The sequence below is a fragment of the Alligator mississippiensis genome, chromosome 1, assembly GCF_030867095.1.
Source record: "Alligator mississippiensis isolate rAllMis1 chromosome 1, rAllMis1, whole genome shotgun sequence".
Classification (NCBI taxonomy): domain Eukaryota; kingdom Metazoa; phylum Chordata; order Crocodylia; family Alligatoridae; genus Alligator; species Alligator mississippiensis.
Genome location: NC_081824.1, coordinates 412,381,403 through 412,402,688, shown reverse-complemented (window position 1 = coordinate 412,402,688; position 21,286 = coordinate 412,381,403). Strand labels below are relative to the sequence as shown.

The following is a 21,286-nucleotide window of genomic DNA, read 5'->3' as shown; positions in this document are numbered from 1 at the left end:
ATGAATATAAACTTTTATACAAAGCAATAAATATCGATCATGCTACTAGAAGTTTCCAACAGCTTGCAACATAAATTAATCAATTTTATCTGTTTAATAGCAAGGATTAACCTATGCAAATTCATTAACATTAAGTTATCATTTGTAGTCTACAAAAGAAAACCACTTTTTGTGAATCTTCCAGTTTTTGTAGTGAAAGATAGTCTTTCTAGAATAGATGACAGTCAAACTTAGGTGGATATATTTATGTCTTTTTAGCCTGTGGCCTAAAATAAAAATGTAATCAGATTCATTGAAATGTTTATTAGAGGCTCTAAAATTGCCTGCCCTTAAAATTGGAGTGAATTTTCTTCTTTATAACATTATGGTTGGAGGAACTTGCAACTAAAAAAAGTATATTGGCACTTTTACCCTAAAGGAAGTTGTACAGTTGATTAGCCTGTTGGTCTAAGGCAATGAAAAACTTGAGGCTAGCAGTCGTATATACTGCAACGCAGATGATGTAAGCCATTTCTATACATTCCTCAATAACATTCTTCTTTCTATATGCTTTCCAAGTTTTAAGACTAGACTTATATGAAACATTGCTGGGCTTCTAGATTTCTAATGCCAATTTTCAAATGATTCTCTACCAGCAAGACAGTGAGGATATGCTTTAATTTCTGTAATGTATTTAAAACATAATATAGTCAGCATGTATTCAACAGGTTAATATCATCTCATGTTACTCATTTCGTACTTCCTTTCACTCTTAAATTATTATAATCCTTTGAACCAACAGTGACTAAACCCTGTGTTGTGGTGATGGTAGAAATGCTAGGGTAAATGCTTCATTTTAGTCTATTATTATTATTATGGTCTTGTTGATCTTACAGTGCTGTGAATGAAATATATTTTGTTGCTACAGTGTAGAGTTGAAATGCAAAATGAAATTTGGAATCTATTTGCCACCAAAGGCAGAAAGTGGGAAATGTGCTGTGCTGTACTGGCTTTCGGGTAAGTTCTGTGAACTTCCATATTTTAAAAATTATCTGTTGGGTCAGTTTTAATATTTTCAGTTTAAAATAAAGAAGAGTAAATATGCAAAATTGAATAGGAATTGAGATGCTTCCATTGTCACTTTATATTTGATCAAAGACCTTTTTTTTTTTTTTTTTTTTTTTAATTGGGGTTCAAATCCTTTTTTTGTGATGTGGTATAATACTAGTGCTGGGATACTTGGTCCTCAATGCTTCTGGAGCCATATGCCCCATCGGTATCTTCCAAAGAGCTGCAGCAGTATATGTATCCTTAGGTGAATTTCAGAATACACATTTCAGTTTAGAAGAAAAAGGCTACTCTGTGTTAAACAATTTAACATTTATGCAGATCAACAGGGGAAAACACTTTAAAAATGATAAATAAGCCTCACTGGTGGTTACTGTATTTCTGTAGATACTTGCTTGAAGCAAAGTATAGACATGTACACAGTGCATGCAGTAAAGAAGAAATAACATTTTCTGTTAAGAGCAGCAGGCAGTAAGGTGGTAAAGAGACATCTGTGGCTCAGGAGCCCTGGTCTGAATATCACGGGTAGTGCATGAATGATCTGGCCTTGAGGGCCAAACCTGCAAAACTTACAGCTTTTATATAGAGCAGGGGAACTTTCTAGTGCTTGAAGAACTGACCTCACAGAAATAATCCAAGTCCTTTTTATTGTTGGTAGATCTCAGGCCCATGGCAAAAGTCTTTAGAAAGATTTAGAATTCTATTGTATGCAAGAAAAGGAGGGAAATGGAGCTTCTGTACAGTTTACAATAGGCTGTTATTTGCACATCCACTTCTTTCTTCTGGGGGTAAATTTACAATTTTCTGTTAGAAAATCCATACCAGACTTAAGCAAGTGAGGTGGAGGTCACAAAGGAGAAAGTGTATGTGATTTTTTTAATTAGATTTAATATAGGGAAAATTTTGTGTCCATCCTTTAGGATTTGGTGCTATCTGGAATTCATGAGGGCCTGAATTACCATAATATGCTAGTACTTTGTCAGGGGGGTGACTAGAAAAATGAGAGCATGATCTTAAAATCCAAATTGGCAGTTCTTGTTAATAGATATTAGCACATTGCATCAAGTTTGAGATGTGGATTCTGCTACAGAAATATCTGTTCTTCAGCATATAGTATAAGGTTTTCAGAGGGGTTTTTTTAACCAGTAATTATTAAAAGGAAGGCATTCCTGCCTATGGTAATTTGACAAGTAGACCAGTATGTAATTATGATAAATGTACTTGCGTTACTGTGATATGTTCTCTTAATTACCCTCTTAAACTGTTAGAAATTGGTAAAATTTGTATTAGTGATGGCTGGTAAAAAAGTAGTATAGCAGAAACTGGGGATATATTGTAACCTCACTGTACAAGCACGTATCTTTAAAATTGGAGGCAATCAGTCTCTGTAAAGCTAATTGGAAACTAGAGACTAGATCTCTAGGAATGACACAACAAGCATGGACCACCGTGGGTCTTAAGAGGCACCCTAATTATTGTAGTAGCAAGCTGATAAAATACAGCACTTCAGTGTTGCTATTGTCTTAAATGACATCTGCTCTAAATATGCAATACTTGGGGAACATTCTGCACATGCCAAACAAATGCATATTAGAGGGGCTCTGCATGAACGAGTATCGTGGCCTAATTGTGATTAAAATGAAATTATGGTAAAATCTCAAAGGTATTAAGAAAAGAACAATGTTTGATTAAGGGTAAATGGAAAAAAATCTTATGGTAATCATACATGAAAATGTAACCATCTGTATCTAGTCCGGTACGAGGCTTGCTGTATTGATGTTTACCAAGTTGTGATTGATTTATTTTTCAAGCTTTTCTGGTGTATGTTGGAAACTGGAATGCTGTGAGTAGTATGCAGTTAGTCATATTTTTATCTCCAGGGTTAACCTGCACAGAACAAAATTTTATAACAAAAGCTGGTTTTCATCAAGCTGCAGCCGAACATGGCCTCATCATAGTTGCACCAGACACCAGCCCACGTAAGTGTTTACAGATTTTAGGATAACCTTTAGCACATACATTTGCTGTGTTTTATTTCCAATGAATAGAGCTCTTCAGATTACCACTAAGGACTGAATCCTGTTTCACTTAACAGATGACCAAAGAGCAGTTTAAGACTAACTGAGTTACCCAACTGTTATGTAGGATTTATTCTAATACCCTCTTTGGGAACATAACTGCTTCCATTATGGGAATAGTATTACCCTCCAAAGATGCACAAATATCCCCCCTCTCCCTCAGCCCATATAATGGGGGAACTTGTGCACCCAAAGAGAGGGGACAGGAATCCTTCCTGTGCAATAACTCATCTCAGTAGTCTCAAGCTACATTTTGGTCAACCAGTAAGTGAAATAGGATTCTGGCCTAAATGTATTGGTTGCTTGTATGTGAATGTCAAATATTGGTCTTTCTATAGATTCTGTATCTTGTATAATTCTCTGGGTTATTTTTTGTTATATACATGATGATCTGTAACTTAAAGCCTCCCTGTTAAAACTACTAACATAAAGGCAATATCTGTACAAGTTGGAGAGCCTGAGGAAAAAGAGATGGGAAGGTGGTTAATGTTGCCAGTGTCACGTGATGTGCCACCTAGGGAAATCTACATACAGGACTAGTAACTTAAATCATCCATGCAACTATGTGAAACATGGAGCCATGTGTCTTGTTTTTACTGGGCACATCTACACATGTGCTTTACTACGGAATAGGCTAATTAGCTCTGCAGTAAACACATCACTGTCTACACGTGCACTGGCATTAGGGCTCTGTGAGCTAATTAACTCCACCGTAAGATAGTACTGTCCCCAACAGTATTACCTTATGGCAGAGTAATTACCTGCAGCAAAACCCACGTGAAGATAGTGACCATGAGTGCAAATTGTACTTGGTCAGCCCAGCCACCTGGGGCCAAACACCTGCCTGACCTTTGTGCCCCAGCCAGGCCTGACAACTCCTGATGCTGCCACTCAGGGTTTGGGGCTGACCCCCGTTTCTCCTGCCAGCCTGTCACTACTCCACCCTAGCTCAAATTGCTGCTGTCCTAGGCACGTGTATAGACACTGTGCCTGAGATCAGTTTTCTCCAGCTCAAACTGCTCCAGAGTTTATTGCATCACCATTAATTGCATGTGTAGATACACGCACTGTGATTTGCAAAGCCTTCAAAAATACTCAATCTTCCTAAAGGTGCTTCTTTGAAAGTTAAAAACAAAAACCACTCCTGCCAGTGCAATAGGCTGGATGTGGATATGTTCCTGAGGTGATGTGATGTCACCTACATGGCCCAGTCTTTGTTCATATAGGTTCCTTATAGATGTGAAGAAACCCAAAAAACAGCACTTTACTTTCTGTGCTGTGTGCCTGTGTGTTGAGTGCAGTGCTTGCCCAGAAGAGGCATTGTGTCAATTTGACCTGGCTCGCCCAGCATCTGTATAGATTGTGCACTTCAACAGGGCTTTTTGGCACTTTTATCTAATAGCTGATTGAATCTAATAGCCGATTTAAAATCAGCTATTAGATAAAAGTGCCAAAAAGCCCCACTGAAGTGTGTAGTCTATGCATATGTTGGGCGAGCCATGTCAAACTGATGTGATGTCTCTTCTGGTAAAGTACGGGGTTTTTTTTTTTTTGTCACATCTGTCAGCAACCATAATGTCAGGTTAAGTCTTTGTGATGTAACATCCCTGGAGCTATCTTTTTGGCTACTACTAGTTACTGGCTTTTTTGATGCCTGACCCTTGAAGGCATTGTACATTCCCTTTCTAGCACTGATTTCTTGGCCTCTCTCTTGTCCTTTCCTGCATGTTTAAATGGATTTTCTAGTGGATCTCTCACGCTGACTGTGCTTTCAGGTCTTTATTTACAGTGACTAAATCTTGTCATCACATTTAAGTTACTTAGAACAGTGGAGGCCAACAAATTAGCCCACACCATTCCAATCCACTTCCTCTGACCAACCCTGCAATCCGCTTCCTTCCCTGTGCTCCCTGCCCCATTTGCTGCTCTGCTTTCTTTTTCCTGCCCTATTTGCCATATGCTGTTTGTCCCCTCCATGATCTGCCATGTGATACACGCATGCACGCGCGCTTCCTGTGCCACTTGTGGCCTGTGTGCCCCCCACTCCTGACTAGGTCTCAAGAACCTGACTTAGCAGATTGAGTTTAGACTATTACTTACCTTATTATAAATTAAATAGCATGAATATTTTCTGGGGAAATATTCAAAGAGGTATTTGCACTGCCTAATTTTCAGATGTATGGGAGGGCAGGGAGAATATGTGTAATAGAAACGTAACTTGGAACAAAATGTCTAAAACAGGAGTTATTTATTTGGAGTCCTGGATATAAGACAGTATTTAGTTACCCTCATGGTTAAGTACTGGAACAGGCTACCTGGAGATGTGGAATCTCTGTCACTGGATGTTTTTTAGTGCAGACCAAGCCAGGCACTTATCTGGGATGGTTAGGGGGTTTGATTGGATGACCTCCCAAAGTCCTTCCCTTTCCATCCCCATCTTACTGCACCTATGATGAGATGGTTATAAGTGCTGTTGCAGTAGTGCTTAAGGACTCCAGTCAGGGGTCAGGGCAAATGGACAAAATTAAGATATTCCCTGTGAGCAAAATGGAACAGGTGAATAAACAGGTAAGTAAAGGAAGGAGGTAAGAGAGAGGACAAAGTTATAGGTATGCAAAAGTGCAGTTTACCTTTTCATCAGGTTTGTCTAGTCCTTCACTTTCCCCCTCTTAGTGTGTGATTTATCTGCCAGCTGAACCAAAAATTTCTGTAAAATAGTCTGAACAGAGCATTAAGAGACATGAAGAGCAATTTTGTATTGGTAGAAGAATAGGCTGGATTCTATAATATTTGTGTCTTACCAACTCCTAGTTTTAATGGGGAAAAAGTTCATAATGTAGACCAGGGCTGTTCCATTTTGACGTGTCCAGGGGCTGCATGAGGCACTAAGGTGTGGCCCCTGGGTTGCACACCGTGCAGGCCACATAGCCCTAGCCCCTGCTGCATGGACTGTGCCAACAGCCCCTGGTCCTCTGCTTTTGCACAGGCTATGCCAGTGGTATGTAGACCCCCAAGCCTTCCCCTGCCACATGGGAGTGGGAGAGGCGGCTGCTGGGGCTCATGGGCCACGTTAACTTCTCATGGGCTACCAGTTGGGACAGCTCTGATGTAAACTGGCAGTGTAGAATTTAGTTGAAATAACCTGGTATTACCTGTCAGATAGGATTGTGCTGGCTTAATACCTGATTATTAAAAAGTAATTGCAAAACAGTCCTTGTCTTTCATTGGCCTTAAAGAAAAAAAATTCTGTGGTTTCCGTAACAGGATGCAGAAATAAGTCAGAAGTACCATGATGCTTTGCATAGTCTGTATCTTAGTAGATATCAAGACACTTCAGCATTAATTAAATAAGTTTCAGAACCTTTGAAGTATTGCATGAAGATTTGAATTATGTTTGTTCTACAGTTGGGAAAGCAGATATAGAAGTTAAGAAACTTGTGTCCACCTTACAATTGTGTAGTTTATGTAAGGAAAATTATATCCCTGGAGCCAAAGATCTGATAAAGGTGAACAACAAATGTGGAACCACTTTTCCATGGCAGGTGGCTGCAATATTGAAGGAGAAGATGAGAGCTGGGATTTTGGCACTGGTGCTGGGTTTTATGTAGATGCCACTGAAGAGCCGTGGAAAACCAACTACAGAACGTACTCGTACATCAAGGATGAGGTAACTCTTTTGATTAAATCAGTATCAGTAAATACATTAAAATCAGTCTCATTGTATTAGTTTTGACTGTTTTGTCTTGATTAATGGGGCCTGCCTGCATTTTAATTGGAATGCTCGTTATAGCAAGAAGGTTGCTTACACATGAGAATTAGCTGGTTTTTTTACTCATCTTTCTAAACACATGTAATCAAGGATTCCTTTTTGCAAGTAGTAATATGTGACTGCTAACGGAAACAGTTATCTTTTAACTTGCCGTATATGTGGTCCTGATTAAAAACGAATGTTAACAGAAACACAGAGTCCAAAAAGTCTCTCAAGAACAGGCTAGCGTTCTGCCTCTTTGTAAGGACATGTACACATTTATGGATTTGGTTAAAACAAGAACAAAACTGGAATGAAAGCTCAAAATCTTGTTCTATATGTACATATGCAGAAAAAGACTGCCATTCCATGGCTAATTAACCAGCATTTTATAGACCATTGCATATATTATTGCTTGGTATCAGACATTTAAAATGCTTCCCTTTGTCATTTTTATAGTGGTGTTCAGATAGTTTTCAGTATGATCCTGGCTTTTTAAACCTGATAAGCGCATGCCATAAAATACTTCTATATATTTGCTCTCAGAATCGTTTTAGCTGTACTAAAACAACAAGGTAGATCGGGGTGGCAACCTTTTAGGAACAACAGCCAAAATAAAGCATGTCAGGGCAGGGAAGGCAGGCTGTTGCTTGGGACCTAGTTGCTATCAGTATCCCGCTACATGTGCAACCCAATGATCCATGTCTGGCTTTGCAGCCTGGATGGAATTGCTTGGTGGGCTGGATCTCTCCTTCAGGCCATAAATTGCCAGCCCCTGAGGGTAGATCCATACTAAGCTGTGTAACTTGCAAAGTGTAACCATGTAAGTCATCCAAGTTTTTCACTTTCCTGTTTATCTTTTTCAGCTGCCTAAACTAATAAATGCCAATTTTCCGACCGACCCAGAAAGGATGTCTATTTTTGGGCACTCAATGGGGGGCCATGGAGCTCTTATCCTTGCTTTGAAGAACCCTGGAAAATACAAAGTAAGATACTAAGTTTTACACAACCTTCTAAAGAGAAATGGGTCAGAAATTAAATGTAGCTTTAAATTCTCTGGTTACAGAGTTGATAGTTGCTAGGACCATCTCTCAGCACTGAATGCTGCCACAGCATGTGTTAGTGTTTGTCATGGCATCAGTGAAAAGTTAAGAAGAGAAGAAAAACCCTACAGGATGCAAGTTAAAAATTGAGCTACGTCATCTCTGTAAGATAGAGGATAAAGTCTTAATGCTGTGGCTGTTCAAGTCTAAAGAAATTACTACTGACTCACCGGAAAGGTGATTTGAAAATGTAGTCCTGCTTTTCACCCTCCCTTACTTAAATTGGAGCATTTATTACCTGCAAATCAATTATTATATTGCTTTAGGCTTACCACAGATACCCATTAGTTCCAGCTACTACAGAATGTCACAGCTGTTATCCTCAATGATGCAGGCTCACTTCTGTTAGTCTTTGTACTTTCTTTCTGTTGATTCTTTCTGCACTGCAGCCCAACTTCACAAGGAAGGAGGGAGAGTTCCTATCCCACCTGGTGATCGGGAAGTGATCTAACCAAGTCAGGTGCTGTGATAAAAGGGTCAGGAAGTGACCTAACCAAGTCAGGCTCTAGTCAGGTGCTGTGATAAAAGGGTAGGGAGCATCAATACTGCTACTCTCCTGACTCATGCATTTTAAAAGAAAAGAATGAGCCCTGCTTAGTTCTGTGAGAGAAAAAATGGCTGAAGGCATCTGCCTTCAAGAAGGATTCTGGGCTTAGACTCCTGAGTGGATGGAGATGCTGGCCTGCAGCTCTGATGTGGGCACCTAGACTCCAAAAAGAATGGAGTTGGGGATGCATGCTCATGCTCAGGGAATTATTTTTTTATTTTATTCTATCAGATACTTGTAGGCAAGTTCTCCCTTAGCAGATGCTGTGGATCCCATTCTGTGGTGCCAAGCTGTACAGGCAGCCTCTGGGCTTTGAATCCTATTCTGAGCCAGGCACCAAAAGGGTTAGGCATTACAGTCCCTGTTGCTTTTATTTGATCTATGCCCGGGTCATCTAATGAACTGCAGAACTTAGCAAGGGGAAAAAGTAAGATAAATTCCACAAGGCTAATTGCAAAACATTGCCCATTTGACTTACTTATGTTGTGGTGAGACCAAGGGTTTTTCGCAGTCTGCGTGTGGATCACAGAGCCAGTTTCATAGGCATTTTGCAGCAGCCCTGCTCCTCACTGCCGATTGGCCAAGAGGCAAAAACCGCATGATTAAATAGCAAAATCTGTGGAACTATTATATAAATTACCATATTATTATAAATCTAATATTAAATTTAAATCTAAATCTTTGTATTCTGGTAAGCATTTTTTAGGGCCAATTCTGGGGGAAATTGTAGCTAAAGCCATTTTTTGCAGTGATCGTGGAGATTTGATTTTCACAGAAATTGTAAAAACAAACAATCAAACAAAAAAGCACGAAATGGCAATTTAAGTAGGTCCTCGCCCATTTGTATCAAATTAAGTAAAGCTAGTACACATGCAAGAGTCTCCATTCTATAAAATTATATTAGAACACATATAGAAAAATTAACAATTCGGCAGCTAACTTGGAGGTGAGGGCAGAGCAATCAAAATTCTAACACAGTAGATGTCTCAAATTGACATAGGCTCTTAACTTGTCATTCTGTATTCTTCAGGTATCTGTAATGACCTCTGCAGAGCCTTTTTCTCACTTGTTTGGGAGACAAATTGCAGTCCTCTTCAACTAATATGTAGGCCGTTCCTTGTACCTGTGAATATTGCAAAAGCATTAGCACTATTGTTGAAAGAAGCAAGCAGCATGTCACTGGCATTTCAGAGCAAGTCATCTCTATATGTGTTTGAAGCTTAGATAGAGATAATGAAGGGAGGGAGATAATGAGATTGTTAAAGTAAGTGCCTGGCCTGGACTGTGAAAATCATCTGAATTTTAGTTTCCAAATGTAACTGCACCACACCTGTATCCCCTGTATGGTAGAATTCTCTGGTACTTCTCTGACTATAAGCATATTCAGAGAGATTTCTCTCAGAAGGCAATGGGACTTGGTCTAAGAGGACCACTAGACCACCCGAGCTCTTGTTCTGACAACGAAGCGCTTACAAGGAGAAAGGGGGGTAGTACGTCTCACAATACAGTGTAGCTTTCATGCTCATATACCTGTTGGATTAAGGAAAATATAACTTGCCCCCTTACCAGTCTCATGCTGCATGTTCATTGTCAGAACAGCCATTCTTTAAATTATGAAGTCATATTTCTTGCCTATTTCAAACAGGTCTTTAATTTACAGATAATGCTTACTGGAAGAAGAATTACTTGGAAGAAGTATTTCTTACAAATAAAATGAACTTTTCATTATTTTATTCATTTACCTTCTTTTTTACGTTGTTGGGCAGATGCCTTGCCTTCTCACTTCGCGCTTCAGTAGCAGGTCTGTATAAGACCATGTAATGAGTTGGAGGTCAAGATGCCATAATTCACATGTGCAAAGGAGTTTACAGTGTTTAGAAATCAAGAGACTATAGAGGTATATAAAACCCAAAAGATTCACAATTGGAAAGGTTGACTGTCTCACCAATATAATGCTTCTCAGGTCATCTTCTTCTTCCCTTCAACTGAAACAAGAATAGAACACAATTGTAATCTAAAATGTATTTAATTCAAAATAATGTAAAATAATGAAAGAATATTTGTTTCATCCCTCATCTGAAACATCCTCCTTATTCAAAATTTTTAGCATTTTGGAAGATGTTATTGCTTCTCAGATGCATAACTTTCTTCTTTCAAACCATTGAGCATTATTTCTGTTTCCTATTAAGAATTCAAATTTCACAGGGAATATACTTGTAGGAAGAAAGAGTTCTTTACAACAATTGGTTAAGGAGAAACTTCAGAGGAATTTAAAGCACTAGATAATGGGAGATATGTTTTTCCGTGGCCATTTTATACAAAACTAATAGAATCATAGAAAAGTAGGGACCTCAGGAGGTTAGCTAGTAGTGCAGCTCCCATCCAACGAAGGATCATTCCAAACCATCCTATTCAAGTGCTTGTCTGATCTAGTACTAAACTATACAGTCAACCCTGTCAAAAACCCCAAGAGCATCCTGACCTGCTACAGGTAAAGCAAGGGGATGAGAGGTCCCATTGCTCTGTCACTCAAGCATAAAATATGATTGAGGTCCAAGGAAGAGGGCCATGTTGGAAGGCAAAGACCTGCACAGTTTGTATCAAACTGACTGTAAGGAAAAAAATTGCTTTCTGATCCCAAGTGTGGCATTTGATCCACTGAGTTAGTTCTTGATAGCTACAAGTTCTTTTTGTGGAATTCTTAAATGGTTTTCTCTGCCTGGGTAAAATGGCATCTCCAGCAAGCGCTCCCATTCAGGGAGGTAGAGATTTCTAAATTCAGTCAGTCTATGCATTATCACCGAGCTATGTGATAACATCCTCAGTGCCTATGTGCAGTTCCTGTAGTCTACCACTGAACTTAATACATAGTAATCTTTTGATTCTGCACACTAATAATGAAGGAAAAATTCTTTCAACTTCTGGTTAACATCTTAGGCCTCTATGCTTTAGGCTGTTCCTTACAGTGGGAACCATGCCTCCCTTTCAATGAGGCTCTGCATGAAACAGCTTTCAGGATGAAGGTCTGAATTTGTTAGGGGCTCTCTTAATCTGGACCAATTTAATCTTATCAGGTAGAAATGAAGGCAGATGGCACAGTCGTTGCATGAGATGCAGCCTCCCTCAATCTTCATAATTTTCACCTCCTTTAGTCTGCTCGTGGAACCCACTCTTTAAAGAACGAGGACAAACTGAGGCTTCAAAAAACAAAGCGTAAGGTTCTCCAGACAGGCTCATAGATCCCGTGAGTGTAAAAGCAAACATACTCTACGTGCAGGAACATTTTTTCCTCTCCCAGGGCTATGTTACTGGTATGAGTCTCATCTTTATAAATACTATTTTTGATCAGGGAAAGGTTATAAGCGTGACTCTTATTTTCCACATCATATTCTAGACCAAGGGTTGGCAGCCTACAGCAGAGGCAGGCAATTATTTCGGGTGGAGAGCCACTTACTGAGTTTTGGCAAGCTGTCGAGGGCTGCATGGGCAGCCCTGCCCCTTAACAAACGCACTGTGCTTGGCTGCCATTTTGGGACTGGAAGTCCCACCCCTAACCTCTGGCCTTTGCCACTGGAAGTCCCTCCCCATGCCCCTGGAAGTATTCCTTTGGGGAAGAGAGTTTGCCATCTTAGAATGGAAAAAAAACCCAAATTATGTACTAAAAATCAAACACCACAATAATATATTTCAATTTATTTTTTTTAATTGTCCTGATGTGTATGTGTTTGTGTTGTATATGTAGAAGTGATTGCGTAATAGTCTTACTCTTGTATAGTGTGTAGGGTGTCGGGGGGCGGGTGGGTGTTGGGTTTCTGGGGAGCTGTGTGTGGGTTGGTATGGAAGGTTTGTAGGGATGTGTGTGTGATTGTGTGTGGGGGGGGGCTGTGGCTGTGGGATTTGCAGGAAGGGTTTGAAGGCATGTAGGGTGTGAATGGGAGCCCCCTGTATGCGCCCCCCTGAGCCAGTCAGCACCCTCCCCCACCCTGCAGCAGCCCAGAGCCCGAGTGCCCTGTGGCACCTCCCTGCCACTGCCAACAGCACACAGCCCCAGTGTGCCCCGCGCCCACTCTGTACTGCCCAGCCATGGCGTGTTCTGCCAACCTTGAGCATGCAGCAGTAACGGCAGGGACCAGCGCATGCAGCCATGACCCTGTGTGCCCCATGTGAGCTCCAGGCTTGCTCGTCGGGGCTGAGTGGCAGCAGCCGGGCAGAAACTGCTGCTCGGTGCGGTGAAAAGTGGCTCATTCCCCTCCCCACCAGGCAGTTTTTGCTGAGGTCGCCTGGAGCACTGGCCTGCCCTGCAGCTCCTTTACTGCCAGCTCTGGGCTTCCCAGCACGGCAGCAGTGACAGTGTGGACTAGCCGCAGAGCAGCTCACAGGTGGTGGTGAATCAGCTGCACTGTAGCCTAGCACAGTGTGGGCTCTGGGCAGCCGCAGCAAAAACTGTCCGGCAGCAAGGGGGAAGGTCCTCTTTCTCCCATGCCAAGCAGCAGTTTCTGCCCAGCTGCTGCTGCCTCTGCTGCTCAGCCCAGATGGGCGAGCCCAGAGCCGGCACTGGGGCCCAGGCTGAGCAGCAGCGGCATAAGACAAACTGCTGCTCAGCGTGAGGGAAAAGCTGTTCCTCCCCCTCCCAATGCCAGCACTTCCTGGTGCAGCTGCTCTGAGCCCACGCAGGGCTGCCCTGTGTCTGCTCTGCGCTGCCACTGCTGCCCCACAGGGCAGCCCAGAGGCGACACGGTAGAGACGCAGAACAGCCCTGCGCCGTCTCTGAGCAGCTGCACCAGGAAGCACTGGCCATGGGTAGAGGGAGGGGGATGGGCCGCTGAACAGCAGTTTGCCTCGTGCTGCCACTGCTCAGCCCAGATGGGCAAGCACACAAGGTCTGGGCTGCATGTGCTGGTCCCCACCTGTATTGCGGGGCTGGGGCGGGAGGGACTGGGAGTGCGTGGGAGCCAGCGACAGCCAGACAGGAGCATGGGGCCCACACTGGTGGCCTGGGGCTAGTGCCGATGGGGCCCAGGGCAGGGTGGCAGGAGTGTGGGGTCCCAGGCAGCAGGGGCTCTATGGAGCCAGTCCAGCTCCCCTCTCTGGCTGCTGGCGCAGCCCACCCCAGCTGTATAGACCCCTGGGACACTGGTACGGACCCTGCGCTCCCGCACGCCCACCCGCTTTCCCCGCTTACCTGACCGCCCGTCCGCCAGCTGCTCTGAGTCCACTGGCTGCGCGGCCTGACCACTGGACTCAGCAGAAGCTGGCCCAGCCCCAAGGACTGTGGCGATCACCCACAGTCCTCCCCTACCTCCCTGCCTCTACCCCTTATCAGAATTTCCCACCCTGACGTAGGGAGGCATGAACAGCCCCATGGTCCCAGGCCAGATGCCTCTGTTAGGCAAGAGCTTCAGGCTGGGGGGGTGGAGCCGGGCAGGCCTTGCTGTTGCAGGATCCTGTCATGGCTTCCCTGGGTCCTACTGCTCCTAGCTCCTGTCCGGATAGAATGGCCTAGCAGGCTGGATGCGGCCCACAGGCTGTATTTTGCCCACCCCGGCCTACAGCCTATGGAGCCATTTGATACGGCTCACGGACATGGGGCTTTGGCAGCAGTCACTTTCCCCAGTCACTGGATAAAGTGATGGTGTCTGGGTTCTAGTGGCTGCCCACCCACCTCTGACCCAAACTGGGTCAGTATTGTCTTCAGCTTTAACAGAGAGATGGATGATTGCTGCTCTATTGGACTGGAAACCTGAAAGCTAACGAATGTTGGATTTCATTTTAGGGGGAGACATTCTCTTCTTACATCAGTGTCAATGTTTGAAAATGACCTGGGACGCAAAGGATAAAAAGTAGAGCAATTTGTTCATAATTCTGGTCCAGCGTTACATGAATTCAGTTGTAGGATGTGATCTGTACCATTGGAAAAACAGGTTTACTTCTACCTGGCCGGCTGCTCTAGGTTCAGAAATTCAAATAAAGATCTGTTGAAGTAGAACATTCAGGGATCAGGCTAGGTCTTCTCTATATAGATGGAACTACTTAGCAACACAGCAGTTATCCAGTTGCAACATGCTACACATTTGGTCCCATTTCTGCAAGCAAAATCTAACTCCTAGCAACTTATACCTAATACAGTCAGCAGTAACCTGATTATTTCAGTCCATGTGAGCCCTGAATGATGAATAAAACTTACAAGGATGATGCAGTCAGATGACTTCACTTAAGCTGCATGGAAGAGGGGCATTCAAATCAATTCTATTCTAGTTTTCAGTGGTGGAGTAGAATGAAGCAGAACGCATAAAACTGTTTGAGCCTATTCTGAGGACTTCTAACTCTGTGGGCGAATTGTGCAATTAGAGTTGAGTTAGTGTGTCTCTTGATTCGTATTTCTCTGTGACTCTGAGAAGGAAGTTTTCAATCGATTTTTTTGGAAACAAGCTGGCATCAAGTGCTGAGAGAAGTAGATGTTGAAGGCATTGTATCCTGAAGATGAAGTAGGATGCCTAGTTGTGGTGCATCCTATATTCACATCCCATTTGTGGTCTTGTAGTGGGGTTTTTTGTTTTTGTTTTGTTTTGATTATTTATTTTTTTTTTGGAGAGTTGCTGTTATGTGCCTCAAAAAGGAAAATACCCCAAGCTATCTCATAGGACTTTGATGGAACGCTAAGGGTTAGAGAGAGAACTTTCTTATTCAGAGTACTACAAATGTAGCTTGAGGCCTCTGCCAGATGCTGCATTTGTTGTGGGATATATGCAAATTTCCCATCATGAATAGTAACTTGCTTCACATTAATACATTGGTCTTTGGATAAAAATGGCCAATCTGCCACAAAAATGGAGGATCAAAATCACAGAAAGTTAGGGTTGGAAGGGACCTCAGGAGGTCATGTAGTCCAACCCCCTGCTCAAAGCAGGACCATCACCAACTAGATCATCCCAGCCAAAGCTTTCTCTAGCTGGGTCTTACAAACCTCTAAGGATGGAGCTTCTACCACCTCTCTGGGTGTCCTATTCCAGTGTTTTACTACCCTTCTAGTGAGAAAACTTCCTAATATCTAATCTAAACTTCCCTTGCTGCAACTTGAGACCACTGCTTCTTGTTTTGTCATCTGCCAGTACTGAGTGTCTAGCTCTGTCCTCTTTCAAAACCCCTTCAGGTAGTTGAAGGCTGCAGTTAAATCCCTTCTCAGTCTTCTCTAGACTAAATAAGCCCAGTTTCCTCAGCCTTTGCTTATAAGTCATATCCCCCAGTCCCCTCACCATTTGTGTTTCCTTCCACTGGACTCTGTCTCCAATTTTGTCCACATCCTTTCTGTAGTGGGGTGCCCAAACATGAACACAGTATTCCAGATGTGGCCTCACCAGTGCTGAATAGAGGGGAATAATCATGTCTCTTAACCTGCTGGCAACACTCCTACTAATGTAGCCCAGTATGCTGTTGGCCTTCTTGGCAACAAGGGTGCACTTGGCTCATATTCAGCTTCTTGTCCACTGTAACCCCCCTGTCCTTTTTGCAGAGCTGCTCCCCAGCCAGTCAGCTCCCAGCCTGTACTGGTTCAAGGGATTGTTGTATCCTAAGTGCAGGACTCTGCACTTGTCCTTGTTGAACCTCATGTGATTCCTTTTTGACTAAGTCACTCTGAATCCTAGCCCTACCTCCACCATATCTACTACTCCTGCCCCCCCCCCCGGTTGGTGTCATCTGCAGACTTGCTGAGAGTGCACTCTATGCCATCTTCCAGGTCATTGATGAAGACATTGTTGAAGACTGAACCCTGGGGCACTCCACTTGATACCAGCCACCAACTAGAAATCAAGCCATTGATAACTACTTTCTGAGCCTGATGCTCCAGCCAGATTTCTATCCACCTTACAGTCAATTCATCCAGCCCATGCTTCCTCAGCTTGCTTGCCAGAATGCTGAGAGACGGTGTCAAAAGCCTTGCTAAAATCAAGGTACACCATATCCAGCAATCTCCCCACATCCACACAGCCAGTCACCTTGTCATAGAAGGCAATCAGGTTGGTCAGGTATGATTTACCCCGTGGTGAATCCATGCCGACTGTTCCTAATTACCTTTTTCTCCAAGTGCTTAGAAATGGATTCCTTGAGGATCTGCTCCATGATTTTTCCAGGGACTGAGGTGAGGCTGACTGCTGTGTAGTTCCCTGGATCCTTCTTCTTCCGTTTCTTAAATATGGGCACTATGTTTGCCCTTTTCCAATCATCTGAAACATCTCCTGATCGCCATGAGTTTTCAAAGATGATGGCCAGTGGCTCTGCAATCACATCAGCCAACTCCCTCAGCACCCTTGGGTGAATCCCATCCAGCCCCATGGACATGTCCAGCTTTTCTAAGTAGTAGTCCAGCTTTTCCTAACATGCTCTTTCACTGCTGTTGGCTGCTCACTTCCACCCCGAACTGTGCAGCCCAGTGCAGTAGCCCGGGAGCTGACCTTGCCTGTGAAGACTGAGGCAAAAAAGGCATTGCGCACTTCAGTCTTTTCTGCATCCTCTGTCACTAGGTTGCCTCCCCCATTCAGTAAGGGACCCACACTTTTCCTGATCCTCCTCTAGCTACCAACATGCTTGTTACCCTTCTTGTTACCCTTCACATCCCTTGGTAGCTGCAACTCCAGTTGTGCTTAGGCTTTCCTGACTTCATCCCTTCATACCCAAGCAAATGCTTTTATATTTTTCCCTAGTTATTTGTCTAAGTTTCCACTTCTTATAAGCTTCCTTTTTGTGATTTAGTTTACTGAAGAGTTCCCTGCTAAGCCAAGCTGGTCTTCTGCCATAACTGCTAGTCTGCCTGCACATTGGGGTGGTTTGTTCCTGCACTCTCAGTAAGGCTTCCTTGAAGTACAGCCAGCTCTCCTGGACTCCTCTCCCCCTTGGTCTGGCTGCCCAGGGGATCCTGCCCATGAGATCCCTGAGTGAATTGAAGTCTGCTTTTCTGAAGTCCAGGGCCCTTAATCTGATGGTCTTCATCCTTCCTTTCCTTATGATCCTGAACTCAGTCATCTCGTGGTCACTGCTGCCCAAGTTACCATACACTACTACATTCCCCACCAATTCTTCCCTGTTTGTGAGCAGCAGGTCAAGAAAAGCACTGCCCTAGTTGGTCGCTCCAGCATTTGCACCAGGAAGTTGTCCCTAACACTCTCCAAAAACTTGCCCACTGTTACATTGCCCTCCCAGTAGATGTCAGGTTGATTTGAAGTCCCCCATGAGAACCAGGGCCTGTGACCAGGAACTTGCGCTAGCTGCTTGAAGAAAACCCCATCCACTTCCTCCTGGTTTGGTGGTCTACACCAGACACCCCCCCCCCCCCCCCCACCCACAACATCTCCCTTGTTGCTTTCTCCTCTCACCCTAACCCAGGACAGAGAAATTGTGTTTCAAACAGTAACATCTTTGTCATGTCAGGATAAATTTATTGTGTGGCTAGGTCTCAGACCTTCCACTATCCCACAACACACTCTCTCTTTCCTGGGAGAGGGAGGAAAAGCTGTCTCTTGAATAGGGCATCTGTAGCAGCCCATCCCCCTCCTTCCCTACCAGGTCCTTCTCACCACTGGGTATCTGGGAAACAGCCCTGATCCCAAGCTGCCAACCCACATTTTATACTTCCTACTGCTATGAAAGTAATATCTAGAGGGGGCTGTAGATGTAACAGCATCTGAACGTGCTTTTAGCTTACAACTTGCATATCAAAATGTTGTTTCTTAATCCATGTATTGTTTTTAAACAGTCTGTATCAGCTTTTGCCCCTATCTGCAACCCAATTCAGTGCCCGTGGGGAAAGAAAGCCTTTGGCGGCTATCTAGGATCAGATCTAAGTAAATGGGAGGTAAGTGTCATGACATAGACTATAAAAGCAATTTTAAAAACTATTCAGCAAGAAAACTGAAATAGTAATTGCAGTGTTTTTCCTTGGAAAATTGCCATGTTGTCAAATTTACCAAGCATTGAACTCCAGTGTACAGGTCTAGTGTGAATACTGACAGCCATCAGACTGCTGGGGGCAGTTTGCTTTAAACACAGTGTAATAGGAAGCTGTTATCAGATGCACATAGTACAATCTCACCAGGGTAAGTAGAATGAAGAGGAAGCTGCAGCCCTTTCTTCAATGCCTGAAAATAATGAGGTCAAAAAATCAGATCCCTTTTTAGTATGATAACATAGCAGAGCGAACGTCTGAAAATTCTGCACTGCTAAATGTCCTCAGCACAAAGCAATTGTTTCTTACCCAGAAAGACCCAGAGCTTTAATACAGTAATGGTTTGCAACCTGCTTAGTTTGCAGCTGGTTTCTGAATTAAGAAGAAACTGCTCAGCTGCTTACTACCATTTTTACTTCAAAGGGCATCACTTCACTTCACCAAGCAACTGCCGTTCCATGCAGCTGAGCAAAGCAGCTAGTGCCCTTCGAAATAAGCTGCAGCTCTGAAGTCCAGCACAGCTGCTTGCAATTAGCTATATATGTATGCCCCCTGCTAGTTTGCAAACCACCTTCTTTGCATGGGGGTGGTATCTAAACCCTGCAAAGAACCTGGATTCCAGTCTAGTGGTAAATGAAGGGAGAAAACTTCTGGATCTAGATGGATTGGAGACTGGGAAATCTCAGTTCTCTAGAAATACCAGGCATAACAATCAGGATTAAGAACTCCAGGCATTGATACCAGTGTGGCAGGATCAGGCAGTGTGCTAGGGCTCTGAGGATAAAACCTTAAACTTAACTTTGAAAGATTTGGCACTTCTGTTCTTTTGCAGCTCATGTATAGACATACAAATACAAAGTAGCAGCCCATACATGTCATTTATGCTCCTACGAACAATACATCTTACCCACTTTGTCTATAAATTTAACTCCTAAGCTAAGAATCGCACTCTTGAAAATCAAGTTTTGCTGCATTTTTAATTTTTTTTTCTGTAGGCCTATGATGCTACCCATCTTGTGAAGTCCTATCCAGATTCCCATCTGGACATCTTAATTGATCAAGGCAAAGATGATCAGTTCCTTTCAGCAGGGCAATTACTGCCTGACAATTTCATTGCTGCCTGCACAGAGCAGAAAATCCCAGTTGTCTTTAGATTGCAACAGGCAAGTATCAAAAGGAAGCATCTGTGGCTGATGCATGCATTGCATAATCACAGGGTTGACTCAGTGGTCACGTTTAGACGACCAGTGGTCACGTTTAGACGACCAGTGGTCGCGTCTTGAGGTGGGGCAAGAGGCACGTGTGGGAACGAAAAAATGTTCCCTGCGCTACAAGTTTGCAGCATGGAGAGAAAATTAGACCCCTGGATATACAGGGGTCTAAAAAAATTGAAGTTTAAACAAGCGCAGGCAACCAGAGGCTGGGTCCTCCACGGAGATGCTCTGGCTGCTAGAGCATCTTTGTGGTTGGCCCTGGTGCTGAAACACATGGCCGGCTAGGCCCCCCCCCCCCAATAGTTTAAGAAAAAAAACCTCCAAACCCTGACACTTACCAGCAGCTCCAACTGCCATTTGGCTGACTGGGGCCCTGCTCTCACAGTGCTGGGCAGATGGACAGCCTGGGTCCTCCGGCCCCGCCCCCCTGCTGTACTGTGCTGCAAGGGGGGGGGGGGGCTGCTTCTAAGTTAAGGAGAGGCTTTATTTTTCTGGGTTTCTTTCCTGTTTGTTTGGGTTTTTTTGTTTTGTTTTTTTTTAATTTGATGGTGCCTGGGGTTGTGGGGGTAGCCCTGGGAGCCTGGGGGTACAAGTTGGGGGGTGGTGTTGGGTGAAGCAGCCATTGGGGGGGCTGCAGCAGCTAGTAGGGGATGGGGCCAGGTGGGGCAGCAATCAAGGGGCTGGGGTGGGGCATGTGGGCCTTGCGGGGGGTGATAGCCCCTGTTGGGGGGCTGTAACCCCTGTGTGGGGACCATCGCCCTGTGGGAGGGCAGCAAAATATATATTCATGAATTCATGAAACATGTATTTAGAGTTCACTTTATTATTATGATAAGAGACTTGCTTTAACACTGTAGATATATCAATAAAACATTGTCCAATTGATTGCTATCTCATGCTCTCTCTTTATAGTGATCTCTTGTTTTACTTGTGGAGGAACATGGATTTGGGGGTATTTTACAGAGTGACTTTGGGATTTTTTTTATCAGGGATTTTTCAGTTTTCCAATAGGGAACACCAGAACTCCTTCTAGGGAGGCCAGTGGCAGGACCCTGCTCAGAGCTAGCACCTTGGACCCAGCTGGCTGTGGCTGACCTCCTGGCCAAATGGGGCCAGGAGGACGTGCTTTGACAGTTCAAAGCAGGCCACCAGACCCAGAACATCTTCCGGGCGATAGCTGCCCAGATGGCCGGGCAAGGGGCACACGTGGCAGTAGTGCTGCATAGAAGCCAACCCTGCAACCACAGCCCACTGGCAGCTGGCCCAGAGGGGCAAATGCCTTTACTGGCTGTGCAGTCCCCATCTGGGTCTGGCAGGTGCACAGCAGGTCACAGCCAGACTGCTGCAGTGGGTAGAGGGTGCAGGGAACTCTCAGGTTGCTGCAGCAGTCCAGCTGGCACAAGGGCTGGTGTCCCCAGGTACCAATTGGCTGGGCCCCAGAAGCTCCTGAGAGCTAGTAGCCCTGAGCTGCTTGCCAGGGCAGCTTTTTATACTGCTGGGGCCAGGACAGGTGCTGGCCCCGGGCTCTAGCTCCCCCTGGCTGCAGATCTAGGAGGAGCCAGGCAGGGTTATTTTGCCCCAAGTGGCACAATTTGCTCCACAACAAAGTGCA

The 21,286-nt window shown here is 44.1% G+C and overlaps 1 protein-coding gene across 3 annotated transcripts in view; it reads left to right on the top strand.

Moving 5' to 3' along the window:
- The window catches only part of ESD (esterase D), a 29,053-nt gene that overhangs the window by 7,048 nt on the left and 719 nt on the right, over positions 1-21,286 (top strand). For all 3 annotated transcript variants that reach the window (XM_006258617.4, XM_019500528.2, XM_014608388.3), the window contains exons 3-8: positions 908-996; positions 2,928-3,026; positions 6,668-6,792; positions 7,740-7,859; positions 18,272-18,370; positions 19,456-19,623. In XM_006258617.4, coding sequence (XP_006258679.1) covers positions 908-996; positions 2,928-3,026; positions 6,668-6,792; positions 7,740-7,859; positions 18,272-18,370; positions 19,456-19,623 — 700 coding nt within the window. The remainder of the gene's footprint in view (positions 1-907; positions 997-2,927; positions 3,027-6,667; positions 6,793-7,739; positions 7,860-18,271; positions 18,371-19,455; positions 19,624-21,286) is intronic.